Raw genomic sequence first — 20,043 nt, forward strand, 5'->3', positions numbered from 1 at the left:
GAGTGCTTTCGATAAAGTGCAGTTACGGTAGAGCAGCAGAGGGATTGCAGTCCTAACATGACAATCACTCACGGTGATTTAGTAGAAATGGAGTGTGTGCGCGTTGTGCGTGTTGTGCGTGCGCGCCTATGTTTACATTGTGTGTGTGTGTGTGTGTGTGTGTGTGTGTGTGTGTTTGTGCCCTCTCCTGTATTCCTTCGTCTACATCCCATTTCATTAAACTAACTCTCTTTTATTCCCCCCGGAGCACAAACGGCAACAATGACAACAGTGGAAGCATCACAAGACAAATTAAGCCAAATTGCATGTTATAGATTTATGTTCCAACAACAATGTGGCCCCCCGCCCCTTTCTGACAATGTAATTCAAGCAGGAGCAGGAGGAGGGGGTAGCGAAAAAGGATTTTTGTCAGACTGACATCTCCGGCTGCCTCAGCTCTGACGGCTCTCTTCGCTTGTGCGTCTGTTGGCCTTTCACAGTGCAGACGCACACTCTTGTCCGCTTCCCAGTTGGATGCCGATGCGCGGATCAATACAAGTGTACGAGCGCATGTCGACCCGTGTTGCTTTGCACATTTTTTTTTGCTTGTTTATTTTTTATTTATCTGAGGGAAGAGGGAGTGATGGGTCCGTGGCTAGAGAGCCTCCCGTCTGACCGTTATATAAACAGGGAGCGACAGCCGGTGGGCGGGGGAGGGCTAGAGGGAGGTGGGGAGGGAGAGGAAGGGTCTGGCGGAGGAGTGGAGGCGAGTGAGTCATGAGGAGGGTGACCAGAGAAAAGCCGGTCGCCAGTCAGGACTTGATCAAGGGGAGGGGAGAGGGGTCAGGTCGGTGGCATGGGGGAAATAAAGCACCTTCTGCCTGCTCCCTCAAGAGTCAGCAGCGGCCTGGTGGTTTATTACGAGGTAATAAAACATGGCGGAGGCGAGCAGTTGCGTAATAGCAATTAGCCGCAATGGTTTTACTAGGGGCACAATGCTAATGCATCAGAAGTCAGGCGTTTTGCAGCCGGTGTTGCAAGTAGTATGAGTAGACTGTCAAGGCGCTAACAGAAGAGCTACAGATTCATTGATACATATTAATGAAGGTATGGTAGTACCAGGGTAGTATACAAGGGATCAATCCAAACTTTCTTGTGTCGTTGCAGAAGTCAGATAATGAGTCGGGACTGGATCGACGGCCTTTATTTTTTTGCAGTAATGCAGTTCATTGGACCTAATGGACAACAAAAGCCCATCTAAATGGAAAAAAGGAAACTTTTGTCTCGCGGGTCGATTACTGTTCCCCTGGCAAACCTCTGCAAAGAGTGGAAAAGTTTCACACCCGAAAAACTTCCAAAGTCACCAGAGTCGGGCACCATGTTGTACTGATCCCTTGAAACTCACTGGGCAGGATAGTTCTCCTCTTTTCTTTTTTTTTTAATTAAAGTCATTAAGCCGGGGTTGTCAGGTAACAAGGGGATTTTCTGCTCCGGAGGGATTGAGAGCGCAGCCCTGTGAGTGTGTGTGCGCGCGCGTGTGTGAGCGTACAGATAGCAGCGCTTGCTCTTATCCTCTGTGTCCGTGCATGACTAATACCTACAGTAAGCAGAGTGCCGCCACGTGACTAGGAAACAGTTTCTGATGTAGCGTCCCCCCCCCCCCCCCCCGCTATCCCTCAACAGCTGCGTGGTGGATGAGATGGACTTCTCCGGCATGGAGCTGGACGAGGCACTGAGGAAGTTCCAGGCCCACATCCGGGTGCAAGGAGAAGCCCAGAAGGTGGAACGTCTCATCGAGGCCTTCAGGTAACATCGCGGTGTCGTCGGCGTAGAGCATTAGCAGCCATGTCCGAAAAGGCTTTGCCAAATCAACGTTTAGCTCCGTTTTCTACGTATCATTTTAATGTATATCTTACAATCACATATTTTCTTACTTCAAAAACTCAAGGGGGTGAGATGAACAAATTTAGGGCCGCACCTGCATAAACTTTTGCGCGGCTCTTTAAGCAATTCGTCAACCGCCGCGGGAGCTCAGCTCGCCTTCCGCGGGCTACAAACATTTGTGAAGCAGGAAACAGCTGCTTTGCTGTGGTTGCCTATGAATATTTATCATCTTGAGGGTTATGCAAAAATCCCTCACTTGTCTGCTGTCATTTCCCCTTCCGACGCTGAAGTCACTCGGGGCATGCCGACGTGTGAGTAGGTGTAAAAGTGAAATGAAATCTAGTCCGCCGCGGGGACAGACTCCGCTTGTTGAGCAGCCCTTCCCTCCTTCCCCCCTCGTCTCCCACGCCAGCCGCGATGCTTTTTTGATCATGAAATTTCACCTACGTGAAGGGTTACTGAAAGACTGGCACACCAGAGGCAAAGTCGGCTGCGTCTCCCACGCAGCAGACGGCGTGCGGTGACGGGTAGTTAGCAGTGATGTCATTCTCCCTTTTGTCAGACCTGTCTGCAGTTGGGAGCTACCTAGTGCACCCCTCCTGGCCCGGCTTCACTTTTTTTTTGGCTTATCCTTCCACGCTGATGCTCCTCTAATGCTTCAGTGCCTTTAACACAAGCTCTTAGTAGCAGCCAGGCAGGAGGTGCCAGTCAGTTCCAGAGGCCTTGTGTTTAGCCTTCCAAACTTTAGTTTTTTGTTTTTTTCTGCTGCATTAACACGATTTAGAGCAGGGATCACCAACCTTGTTCAACCTGAGAGCTACTTCATGGGTACTGGGTCATATGAAGGGCAACAAGTCTGCTACACTCTCCTGAAATAACACATTTTTTCAGTTAACCTTTAGTGATATGTTTTATACGCGAAGACAATGATCACGTTAAAGAGTTCTAAATAAACATCAACAATGGCTTAACAAGGTTGGTTAAAACAGAATTTTAGACACAGCTCAATGAGTTGTGCTATTTACGTACAATGTCGTGAAGATCACGAAATAAACTGGTCATTTTCTGGCCTTTATTATTTTTTTTAAAAGGATTTGGAAAATCTACAATAGAAAGATTTGCTATGAATCGCGTTTCAGGTTACAGTTGTCCTGTCAGCCGTTTTAAAGGCGTTGGCATTTTTTTGCTACAGTACCTCGAGTGACCTCTGTGGAAAACCGGCACGCCACCGTATCGCCAGTCCGGTATCCAGTTCTTATAATACTGTACATCCATGGCGCATCCCGCAAAGTGTTTCTGGTAGCCCTCTCCAGTGTGACGACCACCCGTCACACCAGCCGTGGTGTCCAATCGAATGAGGAGAGGAGAGGAAGTTGGGGAAAAAAACAAATAGAACCCTAAAAAAAACGTTGTCATGGTCACCGGGCGGGGAGGTTTGCACCAGTTAATCTTTGGGCGTAAGATCGACTGTGCGTGTGTGTGTGTATGTGAGAGAGAGAGAGAGCGAGATCGGTGATGAAGCAGAGGGGGAGGGTGTAGGCGAGGTGGTGGGAGGGGCTACAAAGAGGACGTAAAGGAGGAGAGGAGTGAAGAAAAGAGGAGCGAGAGGGAGGAAGATTTATAAATAACTGGTGTTGCATAACTGCCATTGCCTCTGTGTGGCTGCCTCCCCTGCTACTGGGCTTTGATACGTCTCCAAACACACTAGCGCGAGCACACACACACACACACACACACACACACACACACACACACACACACACACACACACAAACACACACACACAAACACACACGCGCACAGGGCGAAAGAGGGAGAAATCTCCAAAGTAAGCAAAGGGGATTTGCGATATCTGCTGCGTCAGTGTGTTAATGAATGAAGGGGAGGAAAGCCAGCTCGCCTCCCCTGCAGATAGAGAACTGCACGACTTTATCAGGGTGTAGAAATCACACAGACACACACACACACACAACGTGCAGCAAAACAAAACAAAACAAAGCTCAGTCACGATTCCCTGCACCATGGATATCACAGAGCCGGCGCCAGTCGGTACAATCCGGCACCGTCTCGCACCCACCACACGTCCTCCCACAGACGATGACAAATATTTTCTTGACACTGCGTTCGGCAATCTGTTACTGGAGGAAACCCTGTTTTTTCTGGCTCCAGACTGGAGGATGGGGGCGGCCGAGCAACGTTTCTCCACCACCAGCAGCAGCAGCAGCAGCAGCAGCAGCAGCAGCAGCAGCAGTACGGCCCTGCGCCACGTTGTTTACGCTCTCGTCTCACTCTCGTGCTTCCTTGCCGGGTTAAGAGCAGACGCGCTCCTCCAGCAAGCAGCTTGAGGTCTTTTCACCGCCTGCCATGCATCGCTGCTCCCTCTTTTCCAGACGAGGACATAATCACCGGTTGCCGTTAAAAACAAAAAACAAACACAGAACACAAAACAAAAAATCAAATCACAGTTTTCAGACGGCTCTCGGCTCTGTACTGTGATTATCGAGCACGAGCGGCGTGCACGACGACAAAAACACACACCCCGTGTCAATGTAAAGGGCTTTAAAAAAAACCGATGTAATTACTATTCATTTAACACATTTAATGAATGAGGCAACACTGTTGATGTGATTAAACTCTCATCATCTGCAGCATCGACCCCATTTTGTTTTCCTAAACTCCTGGTATTGTTTCTGCTCTGCGTCAAGTCTGCAGGATCCCCCTCGCAGGCTGCACACATTCCCTACAACCTCCACCTGGAAGGTTGGACTTCTTTTGTATCTATCCAAGGGGAAAAAAAGCAAGTTGCGGACATCATCCTGTGTGGTGCGTGTAGAGCTCGAGGGAGTATCGAATCAGTGCAGTGCAGTGCAGGTTTCAACAGCTTCCAGGGGTTCGGTTGCAGAATTCAATGAAGCGAACGGTGCCCTCTTTCGATGTGCCCTTCATTAAAAGAAAACCTAGCAGGAATTCTCAATGGTATCTTTTTTTCCCGGCGCTAACGCCGCGGTAGATTCTCTTGGACGGAGCCCCAGCCTTTCACATCGATTTCCATTGCGGGGCGATGAAAGCATGATAATGAACGGCGTGCCGGATCAGCTGCGAGGCGCGAGGCGTCGCGCGATGCCAGTTTCTCGTCCTTAATCAATCTCCCGCAGACGCCGGCGACTCCTCGAGGTGCTGCAGCAGCCCCAAAGTGGAAGCGGCTGATTAAAGGAGTGATTAGCACATGCACACAGGAACACACACACATACACACGTCTACCCCTTTATCGTATAACCAGGAGGCATCTTTCTGTGATTTGTGATCATTCTACCTAGGGGCCACTTTCTCTTTAACACCAAAAATAAAACACAGCAAACAAACAAACTTGGAAACGGAAGATGTGGTTCATACTCATTCATGTGATTTTTTTTTTTTTTTTTTGCTATTTCTGCAACTATTTGCGTGAAGGTCCTTACATGTCTCTCTTTGTCTTTCTGGAACCAGTCAGCGGTACTGCATGTGCAACCCCGACATCGTGCAGCAGTTCCACAACCCGGACACCATCTTCATCCTGGCGTTCGCCATCATCCTCCTCAACACCGACATGTACAGTCCCAACATCAAGCCCGACCGCAAGATGCTGCTGGAGGACTTCATCCGTAACCTGAGAGGTGAGCCACTAGCAAGTTTGTGCAGTTTGCGCCCTTTTGAATGGTCGCAGTACACAAGTGTACAATTTGTAACGCAGCAAAGTTTTTTCCTCTGGCCAACTTTTGCTTAAAGGTCCAGTTTGTAAAATTTGTGCTGATTTATGATTTTTATATTGGTAAAAGCTTAATAAAAGGCCCGTAAAAACATGAATAAAAGTGTGTCCTCGCAGTGCAATAAAAGTAATTTGGTTTTCCTACACATAAAATGGTTCTTATTTATATATAAGAATATACATATAGCAAGGTTCTTTCTCCCAGTTAGCTGCCATCTTGCAACGGCATATTTCTAAGGAAGCCGGTGTGGTATTTAGGGTGAATGCTCGAGTCCTCTAATAAACCAACAAAGAAGACCTTGGGTCCCCAAGGTACCCAAATTTGTGTGCAAAGGCCACCGTAGTTGACTGGCAAGCTTGGGAGAGGGAGGGTGAGAGGGTGAGCAGCCTAAATCTAAAATGCACACTTAACCTTTAAATTTAAAATGTGCCCCACTCACTTTGAGTAAGGTAGTAGCGTTGCAAAGGAGTAGCAGTAGCAGCAGTGCAGCAGTCGGCCGCTCACTCAGAGCACCTGCAGCGTCGGCCGCCTGCACGCTGATAGGCGCTCGTTTGGCAGAGTTATGCAGCGACGGGTGGCGGCGTTGTGGCAGCACCGCTCTCCTCACTCGGCGCAATCAATCAGGGAGCGCTGAGGTCGATGGCGAACAACTTTAATGGATTCATCCCGACTGTTCTCCCGCAATTAAATTAAGTTGGAAAATCAATTTCTGCATCTTATGCAAATTAAAATATGCCACTCTCTCCCTGCCGCGCTATTTGTCTTCTGCTCGTCCCCACAGCTCCTTGTTGTTTTCCATACGTTTGCTCTTTTTTCTCTTCCCTCCAACTATTATTCAGCCTGTTAACTGGCCTGTCTCCCCTCGATTCTCTCCCTATCTGCCTCCCCCGTTCTTGTCCCTCGTGTTCGCTGTCAGAGGAGCGGCTGCGCTGGCTGGCTGGCTGGTTCTCTCGCCAAAAATTTGGCTGCGGTTAAAAACGCAATTATGCAGCAGAAACCAGGAGCAATTAAGAGCCATACGACATTTGACTATCTCAATTCAAACTGAGTGTCAGTGTCGGGGTGGGGGCCGCGCGAGAATACGGCATCGATTAATCCCGACTGTCAGCTTGGTGAATAGAGGAACACAGTCAACACAGTTTTTACCGTCAGAGCTGTGAACGTGCTCCGTGCAGACGTCATTATTCACTGTTTTTTAGCTGCATTTAGCTGAATAAATAAACAGTAAAGACATTTTAGGAGGTTGTGAGTTTGTGCAGAAAACATCCTGGGAACAGACGAGATCAGGAACAATGGCCATCATTATACATGTATAAACTCAGCATTATATACCATAATGCATCACAGCGATTCATCTCTCACCTGACAAAAAAATCCCCCAAAACAGCCCCATTAAAAACACTCAATGCAGCTGCCAGCTGCAGCGGCAGCCGTCGACGGCGACCTCTCAGCCTAATGGCGGCATCGCTGAAAAATGCCACGGCCTTAAAACCGGCACCTTGTCCCAGACAGACAATCTCGCAGAAGCGAGGCCGGCACTTAACCTCCGACTTAACCTTCTCAGGCTCCGCCCCCACCACGTCATTACCTAATGGAGGCGGTAAAAGGCAGAAAGTCAGAGGAGGACGGCCGGAAGGAGGAGGGAGGGAGTCTCCCTCGCATTGTCCTTTAACAGACAGAATATCCCTTTATATGCATATGTACAGTTCATATATATATATTTTCATATATAATTTGTTTGAAATGTGCGTGCAATGAGCTGGTTTGCCATTGGTCAGGTGTGGACGACGGAGCCGACATTCCCAGAGACATGGTGGTGGGAATCTACGAGAGGATCCAGCTGAGGGAGCTGCGCTCCAACGAGGACCACGTCACCTACGTCTCCAAGGTTGAGCAGTCCATCGTGGGCATGAAGACGGTACGAGAGGGGCTGGAGGGCTATCTGGGGCGTGACTGTTTTCGGATTAAAAATGCGATTTCAAAGGTGGCATTTTGCGCAAGTCGCAAATACAACGCACTGAAAAGAAAAAGAAAAGCCCATCTGTGCTTTTGCTAACCCCACTCAATTTTTTTCTCTGCAGTAGGCTGTAAACAGAGGGCTAAACTTGGTGTCATCTGCCACCTTCAGGAAAACAACAAGCTATTATTCACGCAGCGCTAATAACTTCATTTTAGTTGCCGGAGGACTAAACGTGCCTCTTTTTAAAGCCCGCACACAATGTGGATATAAAAAACTAAATTAATTTCCCATCCTGAGCCATTTTACATATTCATATTTGCCACTTCCTGTGCTCCCCATTAATTTCCCCCCCGTTGTTTACTTGAAGGAGTATTTTGGGGATTCTTTCTATTTTTCTTGCAGAGGAAGTTTAACTGGCTAAAAATGACAAATTGATTTCAAATAAAGAGGGAGAGAGAGAGAGAAAGCCGTCGGAGTGAGATTATTGCAAGGCTACAGCTGGGAGGTCATCCTGGGTTGTTCCGGGTCTTTGCTGGGATAAAGCTGAGAAGCGGGATCGGGCGCGTCTGATCAGACTTCTAATTATTCACAACCTTATTACGATGTGCGAGGCCCGGGAAGTCTTGCTGGGGCACATTTACCCGCCGCCGAATGAGCTCATCAACGGCACCATCGTTACGCCGGCTCGTTAAGCAGCGCTGTCATTAAAACTCCCTCTTTTCTTTCTCCTTTAAAAAAAAAAAAACGGTTTGAGGTCAAGGCTTTCTTTGTCAGCCAACGGAAATGCGAGGACGTGCGTTTAAAAAGGTCTTTAAAGACGACGTTTGATTCTTAAATATAGCTAGTAGTGTGGTGGCGGTCCGGAGCATATTAAAGAACAGCAACACACGCAGTCAAAAACCTGCAGCATTACAAAGTTTGATTGCCTTTAATGGCTTTAAACAAACAACTCGCGTGCGCACAATTTTGTGTCATCGTGTTGTTTTTATGTTTCAACTGTAGTTTCAAACAAAGCAAAAAAGAATTGTTGAATGAAATTTCCATCCTCCCCATATGCCATTAATCCTCCAAAGGACTTTGGAACTCTCGACAATAAAAGAAGGCCCGGCACCTCTCTCACCCCCCGCCCCTCCCTCTTTACGACGCCCTCGCCTTAAACCGTCCCGGTGATGGATGGCAGCCGGCGGGATGACAGACGGAGCGCCGTCACGGCCAAAACAATGACAGATTGTCGTGACAGGAAGTGATTAGCGACGCGCCGGCTCTCCCGTCGCACCGCGTGGAACCATAAAGTTCCTTCTTTATTAAAGCCGGCGCGGCAGGTGCACGACAACTCGTCCTCTTTCCTCTCGCCGACAGGAAGTGAAGTTTGCCGGCACGGGAACTTTCCTCCCTGTTTAAAATGCATCAAGAGCTCGCCAGGCGTTGAGCTGGTCCACTCTTGGAGCCCATTGTTCCACTTCGGACCCAACAACACTGCGGAGGAAGGACTTTTACATTTCTGCCTTTTTTTTCCTTGAGTGACGCTGGAGCGTAAATGGCAGGGAAACAGAAGACTGAAGGCTGAGAAGCTTTTCTAGTTTAATCGGCCTCAAACGGAAAGAGAAGCCCCCTTCAGATCTTTGTTTTTTCTCCACCTTTTCATCTACAGCCAGTTTTTTTTCCCCTCCCAACCTTTCGGTTTCACCTCATTAGCCGTCCGGCAAACAACTTTGTCGCTTTATATCCTCGGTGGCCGTTTTCCGCCTCATAATCTCCAACGCAAAGCAGCTCGCCGCCATTTAACTGAGCTCTGGGTGCTTCGTTAAGGGCCAAAGAGGAGTGTTAGAGCCCAGGAAATTACAACAGGCCCCGGGAAACTGTGCCGACGTTAACGGCGACAACCGTAAACAATTGAGTGCCGTCTTTGCCAAGCAAAGTCGTGCTTAACGGAGACGTTTCAAGGAGGCTGAAATCTGCACATCCTCTCACTGACTCATTCAAATCAGAATCAAACTCCATCCATTCATCCATTTTCGATACCCACTTCTTCCTGAGCTCAAGCTCACGGTCACAGTCTATTTTATCTCTTTTATTCTTTTTTCCGTCCCTCCTCTGAGTGACCGACACTCTCGTCCCGCCTGTGTGCGCAGGTCCTCTCCGTCCCCCACAGGAGGCTGGTGTGCTGCAGTCGGCTCTTCGAGGTGACGGACGTCAACAAGGCCCAGAAACAGGCGGCACACCAGAGAGAAGTCTTCCTCTTCAACGATCTCATCGTGGTGAGCCACAGTCTTAGCACTTAGCGTTGCTTCCATTTTAAATCATGAATGGACACACTAGAGATGCATCTTCTTGTTGGAAAAACACCGGTCAGGTGAGTTTTGCACGATTCAGGACCTGTGTTAAAAATTAAAAATACTGGGAAGCTAGTTTCAGGGAATCTGGGCTCAAAGTTCAGAGGCAAAATAAATCCTCTAATGTTGCACTGAAATTCTGTACATTTGGCACAAAAAAAGCCAAATTAGCTGTGTGATAAATCCCGACTGAGCGCTCTCTCCGCCCGACAGCTCTGAAAGGGAACGCAAATAGCCTTTCTAAAAAAAAAAAAAAAAAAGGGAAAAAAGAAAAAAAACCTAGCGCGAAATTAAATGGGATGGCGACTTCTTTGAATTTGGCGAGCGCCCCGGCAGCCTCGCCGCGTCCGTGATGTATCGGTTTAATACGACTTGGCTGCTAAATTATGGCCCCCGCAAGTCTGGCTGCTGCGGGAACGAAAAAAAATGGAAGGAGGGAAAAACAGATTTGCTCCATCTTTTTTCCATCTTACAAGGTCATTGAGCGGAAGGCGAGTTACATCTGAAATATGTCCCCATGTGAAGACGGCAAGATGTTGTTTGTCAGAGGAATTACGGCGGCGCCAGACGCACTGAGGAGGGCGGAGCCGCCCGTCTGCCGCTTGTTTTACGTGTTCTGCAGATGACTAACGGTCTCCGCGACCTCTGAAATCTGGGCGTCGATCAAAAAGCTTTCAGAAGTGCCAGCTGAACGGACAATAATAATCTTTATTTTAGATGATATACGTATATAAAGTGATGCAACTCGCTCTCCTGTCATTCAACCTCCCTCACAGATCTTGAAGCTCTGTCCAAAGAAGAAGAGTTCGGCGGCGTACACCTTCTGCAAAGCCATGGGCCTGCTGGGGATGCAGTTCCACCTCTTTGAAAACGAGTGTAGGCTTCTTTTTGCACGCGATTGGCCAACTGACTGATTGAGTGACTGACCGTCTGACTGACTGCCTCACTGACTCTCTGTCTCATGTCCTGCTTGCAGACTACCCACACGGCATCACCATCCTCTCACCATTTGGCTCGGACAAGAAGCAGGTGCTCAACTTCTGCGCCCAGAGCGCCGAGGAGCTGCTCAAGTTCCTGGAAGACCTGAAGGAGTCCATCGCCGAGGTGTCAGAGATGGAGCAGATACGCATTGAGTGTGAGCCTCCCCCTTTTCTTCTCCTTCTTCTCCTTCTTCTCCTTCTTCTTCTCCTCAATGATTGTCCTCTTGGATGTCAGAGGCAGGGTTGGACGGTAGTTTCTGTCCTGAAAAGCCGCCACAGTAACGGGAGCAGAAACTTTGGGCGAGAACCGGTGCTGGTGCTGGTGCTGGTGCTGGTGCTGGCGCCGGCGCCGCGTCCTCTTCCCTTAAGGTGCTTTCGCATTCTTGGCACGCCAGTCAAAGGCGCCGGCAGCTACTTAGTTTCTGTTTGGGCTTCCCCGCCCGCAATCTGATCGGAGGAGAAAAATCATTTTATTTTTTTTTTTTAATCTCTGCTTCCGCTTTTGCAAAATTGAAAATCATGGAAATGCATAAACCGATGTTCTGACCTTGGACCTTCTAATTTAAAAGCAAGTTTGGTTTATCTATTCCGCAAACATTCCAGACAACTCATCTCTTTTACCGCGACTTGCAGAGCAAGCAAAAGGGAGCTGGTAGGACGAACCTTTTGCCTGCTACGTTTAAAATGGGCCAATCACATTGCAGTACTTCTGTACGTACTTCTTATTTAAAAAGTAAACTAAGGAACAATTAACTCAATAACAATTAAAAGAAACAATTCCTGCAGAATTTGTCCCCGCCTCCTTCCTGCTTGTAGAACACTGATTGGTTGATGATGCGACTGCTGTAAAAGCGACATTCAGTCAAGTTTTCCCATTGCTGCACATTTTTTTCCAGATGAACTAAGTGCAGATTTCATGCAGGTACTTTAAACGATTTGGGATATGCAGCATAACGTGTCGCCGCCATCCAGCCTGCCTCATTCACATCACTGTACCGTGATATTCAAAACAAAGCCGGGGTGTTTTTTTTCCCTTCCTGTGTTTGACAGATGTGTCACACTGGTGCTAACATGCGTCACACCCTCGAGGTTCTAAGCCAGTTGCTGCATTTTAATTTTTCTTTTTTTTTCTTTTTTTTTTTTGCAGCTACGCGTCAACATTACAATGCGGCGCAGCACTGGAGACAAAAAACAAAACAAAAACAAAATCAACAACATTTAGTCATCGTGATTGGAAATGACACCTAATTACCATCAAGTGTGAAGTTTAATTAGAGTGATGGAGAGCCACGTTTGGAGTTTGCGGTGGCGGCGAGAGGGCGGAGACTGGGCTGCTGGGTGCTATTTTCGGGACATTTGCATTCGGCTTTTCTTTTCTTTTGCAAAACCACTGAAAGATAAGAACCTCTCCACCCGCTCCCCCCACGTTGACTCGTGTCTATTTTTGTCGCGTCAACGGTGATTATGGGGCTGATTATTTTCGGGCCTTGTGTTCTCCGCAGGGGAACTGGAGAAGCAGCAGGGATCCAAGGCCCACTCGCTAAAGAACAACGGCACGCAGCTCGAGCTGCGCAGCAAGCAGGGCTCCCCATCAGGTGAGCGAGTGTTTCGGGCGTGTGTCTGCGCTGCTGCTTTCTAATTTAAAAGAAGAGAAGAAGAAAAAAAACCTCCCTGCAGAGACCTCGTCCTGGGTTTTTAATAATTCACAGAAACGAAGTCGAACAGCAGCCTGTTCTATATTTTAATCGAGTCTTTTGCAATCGCTTGCAATGAAAAGATGGCGCTGCGGGTTTTTGACTGCGTGTGTTGCTGTTCTTTAATATGCTCCGGACCGCCACCACACTACTAGCTATATTTAAGAATTCCACCTGGACTGTAACTTCATTAATACACCACGCTAAGACTCAGCATTACATTATCAATTGGCTTTTTCTCTAATGCACTAGGCCCTGCGATGTGCCAGCTGTATGCATGAAATCTGACCCTTCTGCAAAACAAATAAGTAATTGCAAACGATTAACACTGAATTTTTGACACAGCTTCTGTCCTCCTTCCCTCCATGCCTCGCTCCGTGCAGGGAACCAGGAGATTGACAGCAGAAGTGGACACAATGCAGTAGAGGTAAGTACATAGTGATAGGGCCTTGTCCCAAAATGCAGGTAAGTCAGTGTCACGTGATCGGGAGCCAGAAATTAGCCAGAAATTAGATCAGTGAGAATTTCGCGGATGATGAATTCCAACAAGGCAGTTTTAAAAAATTTCTTAACTCAAATATTTAGGTTTATGAAAGGTTCACCAAGCTCAGGCAGAATTAGGATTACACCCCGAGTAACCAATAGGACGAGGAATTAAAAGGGTCACACGCAGGCGACATCGACATAAACGGACTTTTAACCCAAAGCGGTCGAAGCACCAGTCCTGCCGACGCCCCCGCTGGGCGAAATAATAAGAATAATTTGCAGGCGAAGGTCGCGTGCAAACGGGCGAGGCAGCCGAGGCGCCGGCACAAACGTGCGCCCATCCTCCATGCTGGAGGCGCGCGGTGACCTTTCCCCGGTCCGCTCTGTGGCCGGCCGAGTCCAGGGCTGCAGAGAGCGGCCAAATAAAAAGGGTCTATTTGACATTCGCTGGCTGTTTAATGTCACGCAGCCCTTTAGTGCGTCAAGCCATGGAGTGAATCTTTACTTTGCTCGGGGACGAGGTCACATTCAAACGCAGCGTCCAAGCCATTCGATGATCAGAAACACTTTCATTCCCTCCCCTGTGGCGCAGGTGCCAGTTTTGAGTGGCGATAAAAAAAATAAAGATATTTGATATTGTTGGATGGGGTTGAAGTGTCATCCTGCACGCTTCTAATTTAAAAATGAAACATTTAAAAAGATGCTCTGCAAGCATTGGCTTCAATTAAGATTGAAGCCAAGACTGATTTAAAATATTGATGTTTTTTTTTCTACATATTGATTAATTCGAGCAGGAAACTAGCAAAACATATACCAAACCAAAAAAAATATATGATCAGACACAACCAAAAAAGAAAGAAAATTTTTCTCCTGTGATTAAAAAAAAAAAAGTGTTCTTGTCTTCTTAATCTGTCTTAAACGTCATTGGCCACCGGCTGGTCGTCTTTTTTTCCACCTTGGAAGCCCAGTGGCGTCGACACATGTTGATAGCTTCAAGCAAAGTTCCCGCAGCTGTAAACACAGCAGATTCCGACCAAGAGGTGGATGCAAATGGAAGGGAGCCAAACCAATCAGAATCTGAGCCTGCAGGGTAACTCCAACCAGACAGGCCACTCTTCACTTTTCAGTGCGCCCGATCATATGCTGTGTTTATGCAAGTCGTCTTTACCCGGCGCCCCCAAACTAAAGCTGCAGGGTTACGATACCAGGGAGGCGGTCAGCCTCCACGTCACCACCGAGCCACCCTGCAGTAAATGTCAGAGGCTGCCGGCGAGTCGCTCGCTGTCCAAACACATTTATCTCGGACACCAAGAGGGTCAGCCGTGAAGAAAAAAAAAATCCAGAAGGCACGAGGACCAAATCCCACCCTGGGCTATTCCCCTTTCTTTCATTTTTTTTTTAAATTTGAATTTGATAATTTGAATTTTGAAGGCCTAGATTCATTGGCTGGTTGAGTGACAAGAGGAGAGAGAGATAGAGTCTGTGTAGATGTAAAACGTTCTGAGGAGGCTCAATTTTAAACATGCTTCCAAACAACAATAATCCAAAAAGCTGCCAAAGGTCTTTGTAGATTGAGTAAATTCACCCTGACATGCCAGTTGGAACGCTTCCTGAGACCTGTTACTTCCTGTATCCTGGTCAAAAATAAAGAACTGATGGAAAAGACGATTCCAAGAGACGACCAGAAGTAACCTGGAAGGAGTTTTAGTGCGTTACAAGCAGAGCTGGCAGATATTTTTTACTTCCAGTTCGCAAAAGATTGTGACTTCCGGATTAACGGTCAAGCAAAAGCTTCAATCCAAGTCCCAGTTCAGTGACCTTCCCTGTTTCCTTGTTCATGCTCAGCTACCAACTGGGTTGAGATGAAACAGCCACTTGTGAATCATCTTCACAATTAGGAAAGATTACCTTGATTGAGTTGCTCAAATACAAAGAAAATAAGTTAGCGCGGAGCTCAGCAAGATGGACGAGTGAAATCCCTGTCTCGATGTTCAAAGCCGTCCAGCTTCAGTCTGAGGGTCAGTCTAAAGTGAAGCCAGAATAACCCGGACAGAAAGTAGACAGTTACGTCCCAAATGGCTTGTTTATGCAGTGAAAGGTGAAGCAGGAAGTGGATCTGTGACAGGACGATGTTGTGCCAATGTGAAATGTGGAGGTTTGCATTCTGATGCGTGTCTTGCCTGTGGACGTCTGTGCTTGTCAGTCTGCTCACCTCCTCTCCTCCTCTTCTTCCACCTCTCCCTCTTCTTTGTACGACTCCCCCCTGCCCCCCCAACCACCACCACCTTGCCCTTCCCCCCGTAGCGCCACACAGTGGTTTGGAAGGGAGACACGGGGGCCCTCAGTGTCCCCTTTGGAACCACGAGGCCCCGTTCTGTCTGGCACCGAAATTCTTTTCACCCCTTCTTCCCTCTCCCGTTTTTTTTTTTTTTTTTAACCTGCCACTGTCGAACCCCGCCCCCTCCTACTCCCCGAAACCCCCCACACCCCCCAACACCGATTGTTCCCAGCATCCGATTGACACCGTAGGGGTGGAAGGAGGGGAGTCGCGATGGTCTTACACCTCCGCCACCGACACCTACAACCACACCCCCACGCATGCCCTGTGTGTGTGTGCTGTGCATTCACCACCAACCCCCCCGCCCCCAAAAATGAAAGTACTAAAAAAACAAAAAGAGGGCTTGACGGACTGTAGAGGAGGAACCAGTTTTATAACATTTGATGCTGTTCTCTTGGCTGTTTTCTAAACTAGGTGTCAATTCACAACAGGCTTCAGACGTACCAGCTCAGCAGCAGTAGCGCCCCTCGGAACCCCGAGAGCTTGGCCCTCCTTAGCCACCAGGGGGAGCTGCTCTTCCAGCAGGGTCTGGCCTCGGGGATGCCGGCGGTGGCGGCGCCTCAGCACCCACAGCTGCAGTCGGCGTCCAGCACGCCCGCCCATCTTCAGCCCCGCCCCCAGCCCGCCGCCAGCCTGACCGACCTGCGGCCCGAGACGCTGATCCAGTGTCAGCAGATCGTCAAGGTCATCATGCTGGACAACAGCGGGCACGGGCACGTGGAGGCCTTCCTCAGCCAGACGCCCACCCACCACCACCACCACCACCAGTACCACCAGTACCACCAGTACCACGCCCACCAACAGCACCAGCTCAGCCAATCGGCCGCGTCTACGCCGGTGCGCTCACCTGACGGCTCGCAAGCCAACGACGGCCACAAGCCGCCGCTGCCTCCCCCGCCTCCGCCTTACAACCACCCGCACCAGTACATCCCACCGGACCCCCGCCTCAGTCTACACCGGACCCCCAGCGGCTCTCGGAGCATGGTGTAAATAAATTAGTCAGCATTAACCCCCCCACCACCACCCCCCGCCCCGCTTTAGGAAAAATACACACTCCTCGAACCCACCTATATAAAAAGAAGTACATAATGTACATTTATACATACAGATGAAAGAGATATAATTAAAAAAATAATAATAGCAAATCTCACTTATATGCATATATTTAAGGAAAAAATAAATTAAAACCAACATTTAAAAAAAAAAATAAAGAGAAGAAGAAGAAGCAAAAACACATATAAAGTTTTACTTGACTCCACATGTATTTTGAAATATTATGTAGTTTTAACAAATTTCTATAACTTTTTTGTCAGTTTTAACTCTTGCTAGAGAAAAAAAAAACGCGGGTTCCAGGTCGGAGCCCCTGGTTAGATCCTCGTAGTTCAGACGTCAGCAGCCAATGAACGGATGCGATCCGAGGAACGTCCGCTTGCGCTTCCGGCTTTTTCCCATCGCCGCCCACCTTCTGAAACCTCATGCCTCACGCTGTGCGCGCACGGTGACCATGTACTGGAAAAATTGTGCCATACGATACTCGCGATACGCTTCCAGTGACTTCCTCCGCTCCGGGCTGAACGCTTGGGGCTAATAGGGAAAAAAAGAATACAAAAAACAGAGAGGAAGAAAACTCTTTCATTTGCTCTTGGAAAATAGTCCCTTCATGCTTCTCCCACAAGGACGCAACGTAGGAAAATGAAAAACAAAAGTGATCTCTCATAAAATGCTTCTTTCTTTTCTTTTTTATTGCCCCCACTGCTGCTGATTTATTTATGCGACAGAGAGCCGCTGTTCCCCCCTGAATCAAAAAATAAACAAATGAATTAAAAGGAAAAGAAAGAAAGGAACAAAGGAAACATCCAGAAGATAAGCTGCGTTTCTCTGCTGCGCCGCGGCTCTCTATCACCAGAAAACACTCACTGACTGCTTCGACACTCCATAGATCATCGAGCGGTGACGGATGACAGGAAAAAAAAGGCGACCAATCACACGGCTCGGAACCAAAACAAAACAAAAAACAAACAAGTCAGCCTGGCACCAGGGGCATCTTGTCTGTCTGTCTGTCTGTCTGTCTGTGATCAATAACAGGAAAAGTGCTTTCCAGGGATCGTATTTATCAGCTGGTGGAGGGAGAGTTCTTCATATCTTAAAAACAAAAATTGGCTTCAGCTGCTTCAACTATGCCGGAACTTTTCCAAAAAAAAAAAGAAGAAAAAACTAAGAAAAAAGCAATTCACTCGTAGTATATGTGCAACATCCGCCGTCGCTTCTGTGCTCACACTGTATTCGGGGAAACGGCCATGACTTTCCTTGATGATGCTGCTGCGCCAGTCCCATCTGTGTCCATACCTTTTAACTTTCTGGCAAAATGTTCCGACTTCTCTTTCTCTGTGTGTGTGTGTGTGTGTGTGTGTGTGTGTGTGTGTGTGTGTGTGTGTGTGTGTGTGTGTGTGTGTGTGTGTGTGTGTATGTTTGAGTGTTTGCAGGAGTGTGTGAGTTCACTCACACAAGATCCAGACGCCACCTCCTCTCGTTGTGTAGTTAAAACTCCCTGGATTTTGTTTTCAAGTTCCCACTTGAAGTGTTTGGTTTTTTTTGGTTGTTTTTTTTGGGGGGCCCAACCTTTCAGACTGACATTTGGGGAAAGGAAAGAAAAAAAAACACAGATTTTATCGCAAATTCTGGCATTCATGGAAATGTTGCGCTTTCGCTTTTAGAGTATAATGGAGGGCGGGGGGGTAGGGCAGAAAGAAAACAATGCGTTATCTGATCTCTCCTCTGTCGCCCGAGCCTAGATTGTAAATACCACACGCAGGCAGCGTTGGGGAAAAGGACAAGCCGGGCTCCCTTCAGCCGGCCCTCCTGTTTGAAATGCTACCACAACGCCAAGCATCTCTCATTCTGAAACAGGTCAGCAGCCCCCAAGTGCGTCCATCTTTAAAACATCAGTCCCCAACCAGGTATTTGCGGAAGGGACGTCAGGTTAACTCGGCTCCTGTCTGCCCCCTGTCTGTCCGATCTGCTGATTTGTGATGGTGGAGCTGCTGCAGGGAGGCCCGCGTCTCAACTTCCTGTCCTTTAAAACTCACAGTTCCACGCTGAGGGAGACAAAGAGGCTGCAGGCTTTAAAAAAAAAAAAAAAAAAGTAAAAGAGAAATACTCCTCCTACTTAAATCTGACTTTCCCTTGTATCTTCACTGGGTTTTAATGGGGAAAATTGTAGCGATTTAGGTGAGACGACCAAATTGATGCTGTTTGCTTTGTTATGTCCATCAAAGATTTTAGTTACTTATTTGTTTAATTGTCTCAAAGGTCCCATGTTATGTTCTTCACCAGAGTTTTCTGACAATAATTTGGGAACCATGAGGAAAAAAAAAATCCTGTTTAAAGTAGCCCTTTGAAATGTCACAGAGAGTAATAGTCTCTCACTGATAGCTTTGTTGGGTTAATGACAACACCGCTGCCAAGACCTCCTTTTGAACTTTTCTCTGTTCTCTTGTTTTTACTAAGGCGGAAGGCCAAACCTTTCAGAGTGCAGTAAACAGAGGGCTAAATTTTTCTGAGGGAGTGGGGGATTAACATATATATTTATATTTAAAAAAAAATGTGCAGGCGGGTATAACATGGGACCTTTGTCGTTTAGCTTAGTCTTTTTTTAGGAGCATGAAACCCGTTTGCAGGCCTGTTGAATGATCCCCAAAAGTCCCCGAGCTATTTGAACGCATGATTGAATTTGCCTGCCTTGAGAACTCTATTGGGAGATTAAGATGACAGATTTCTTTGTGTGCGTGCGCGTGTCTGAGTGATGGAACTGTGAATAAAGAGTCAGTGACAGCGAGAAAATCCCCCCTTCAAACTGAAATGCTCTGAGAAGGTGTCTTGTTTGGCGAATGACGGCCACATTTGTTTCCCTGTCTCTCACTTCACTTTGTTGGTGGTTTCACCGTTTGTTTGCACCCAGAAAATGTGAACCCCGCGATGCATTTTTGTGTGTGCGTGCGTGTGTGAACATGATGAGGCACACCAAAAGTAACATATTTATGTCTGAAAGGAAACCAATGTAGCATTTTGGGAGTGCATCGTGTGAAATGGCAGCAAAATAGCAGCTAACCTATGTTTAAAAAGAAGGAAAAAAAAGGGGAGGGGAAAAACAGGATTTTCTTTTTTAAAGGGCTTTGCTATCCCAGTGCACTGCTTCATGAATGACATGTGAATCTTTTGTCTGGCTCTCAAACACTGTGTTTGCTCATACTAGCTAAAAGGTATAGTGAAAAAGTGGACATATTAATGGTGAGACAGGTGGAAACTGAGCGAAGAGACACAAACCATCACCTCCCTCAGTTGGCTTTGAATCCTTCTCTACCTGTCTTTGCAGTAACATGCTATTAAAGATGATTTAAGTCTATTCACCACGTGTGCTGGCTCGGCTTCTTGTATTTGTAAAAATGTGATTCCGAAGAGTAAAAAGCTCCCTGCTAATCGTCACCTCATCAGCGTAGAAGCTTTTGCAAAATACTAAGGCTCCGAGACTGGAGCCTTGTGGTATACCAAAACACCCAAATTGTCTTTTTTCATTTGTCGTAATTTAAAAACAAAGCAAACAAAAAATGCACGTCATTAAAATAGCAAAATAAAAAGCAATTTT

General features: G+C 47.5%; 1 protein-coding gene across 6 annotated transcripts in view; it reads left to right on the forward strand.

The window, feature by feature from the left end:
- Positions 1-19,810, forward strand: part of iqsec3a (IQ motif and Sec7 domain ArfGEF 3a) — a 70,096-nt gene extending 50,286 nt beyond the window's left edge. The window contains exons 6-15 of one of the 6 annotated variants that reach the window (XR_012927149.1): positions 1,663-1,785; positions 5,351-5,517; positions 7,389-7,528; positions 9,703-9,828; positions 10,680-10,779; positions 10,880-11,038; positions 12,386-12,478; positions 12,961-13,004; positions 15,816-17,848; positions 17,885-19,810. Coding sequence is in view for 4 of the 6 variants with exons in the window: in XM_076030211.1 (XP_075886326.1) it covers positions 1,663-1,785; positions 5,351-5,517; positions 7,389-7,528; positions 9,703-9,828; positions 10,680-10,779; positions 10,880-11,038; positions 12,386-12,478; positions 12,961-13,004; positions 15,816-16,391 (1,528 nt within the window). In the remaining 2 variants the exon portion in view is untranslated. Of the gene's footprint in view, positions 1-1,662; positions 1,786-5,350; positions 5,518-7,388; positions 7,529-9,702; positions 9,829-10,679; positions 10,780-10,879; positions 11,039-12,385; positions 12,479-12,922; positions 13,005-15,815 lie in introns of all 6 variants that reach the window. The other 5 variants (XR_012927150.1, XM_076030212.1, XM_076030214.1 and 2 more) reach the window with 5 other exon arrangements.
- The last annotated feature ends 233 nt before the right edge of the window (positions 19,811-20,043 follow it).

This window comes from Nelusetta ayraudi, unplaced genomic scaffold (genome assembly GCF_046127955.1).
Source record: "Nelusetta ayraudi isolate G7.1 ecotype Tasmania unplaced genomic scaffold, CSIRO-AGI_Nayr_v1 ptg000027l, whole genome shotgun sequence".
NCBI classification, from domain to species: domain Eukaryota; kingdom Metazoa; phylum Chordata; class Actinopteri; order Tetraodontiformes; family Monacanthidae; genus Nelusetta; species Nelusetta ayraudi.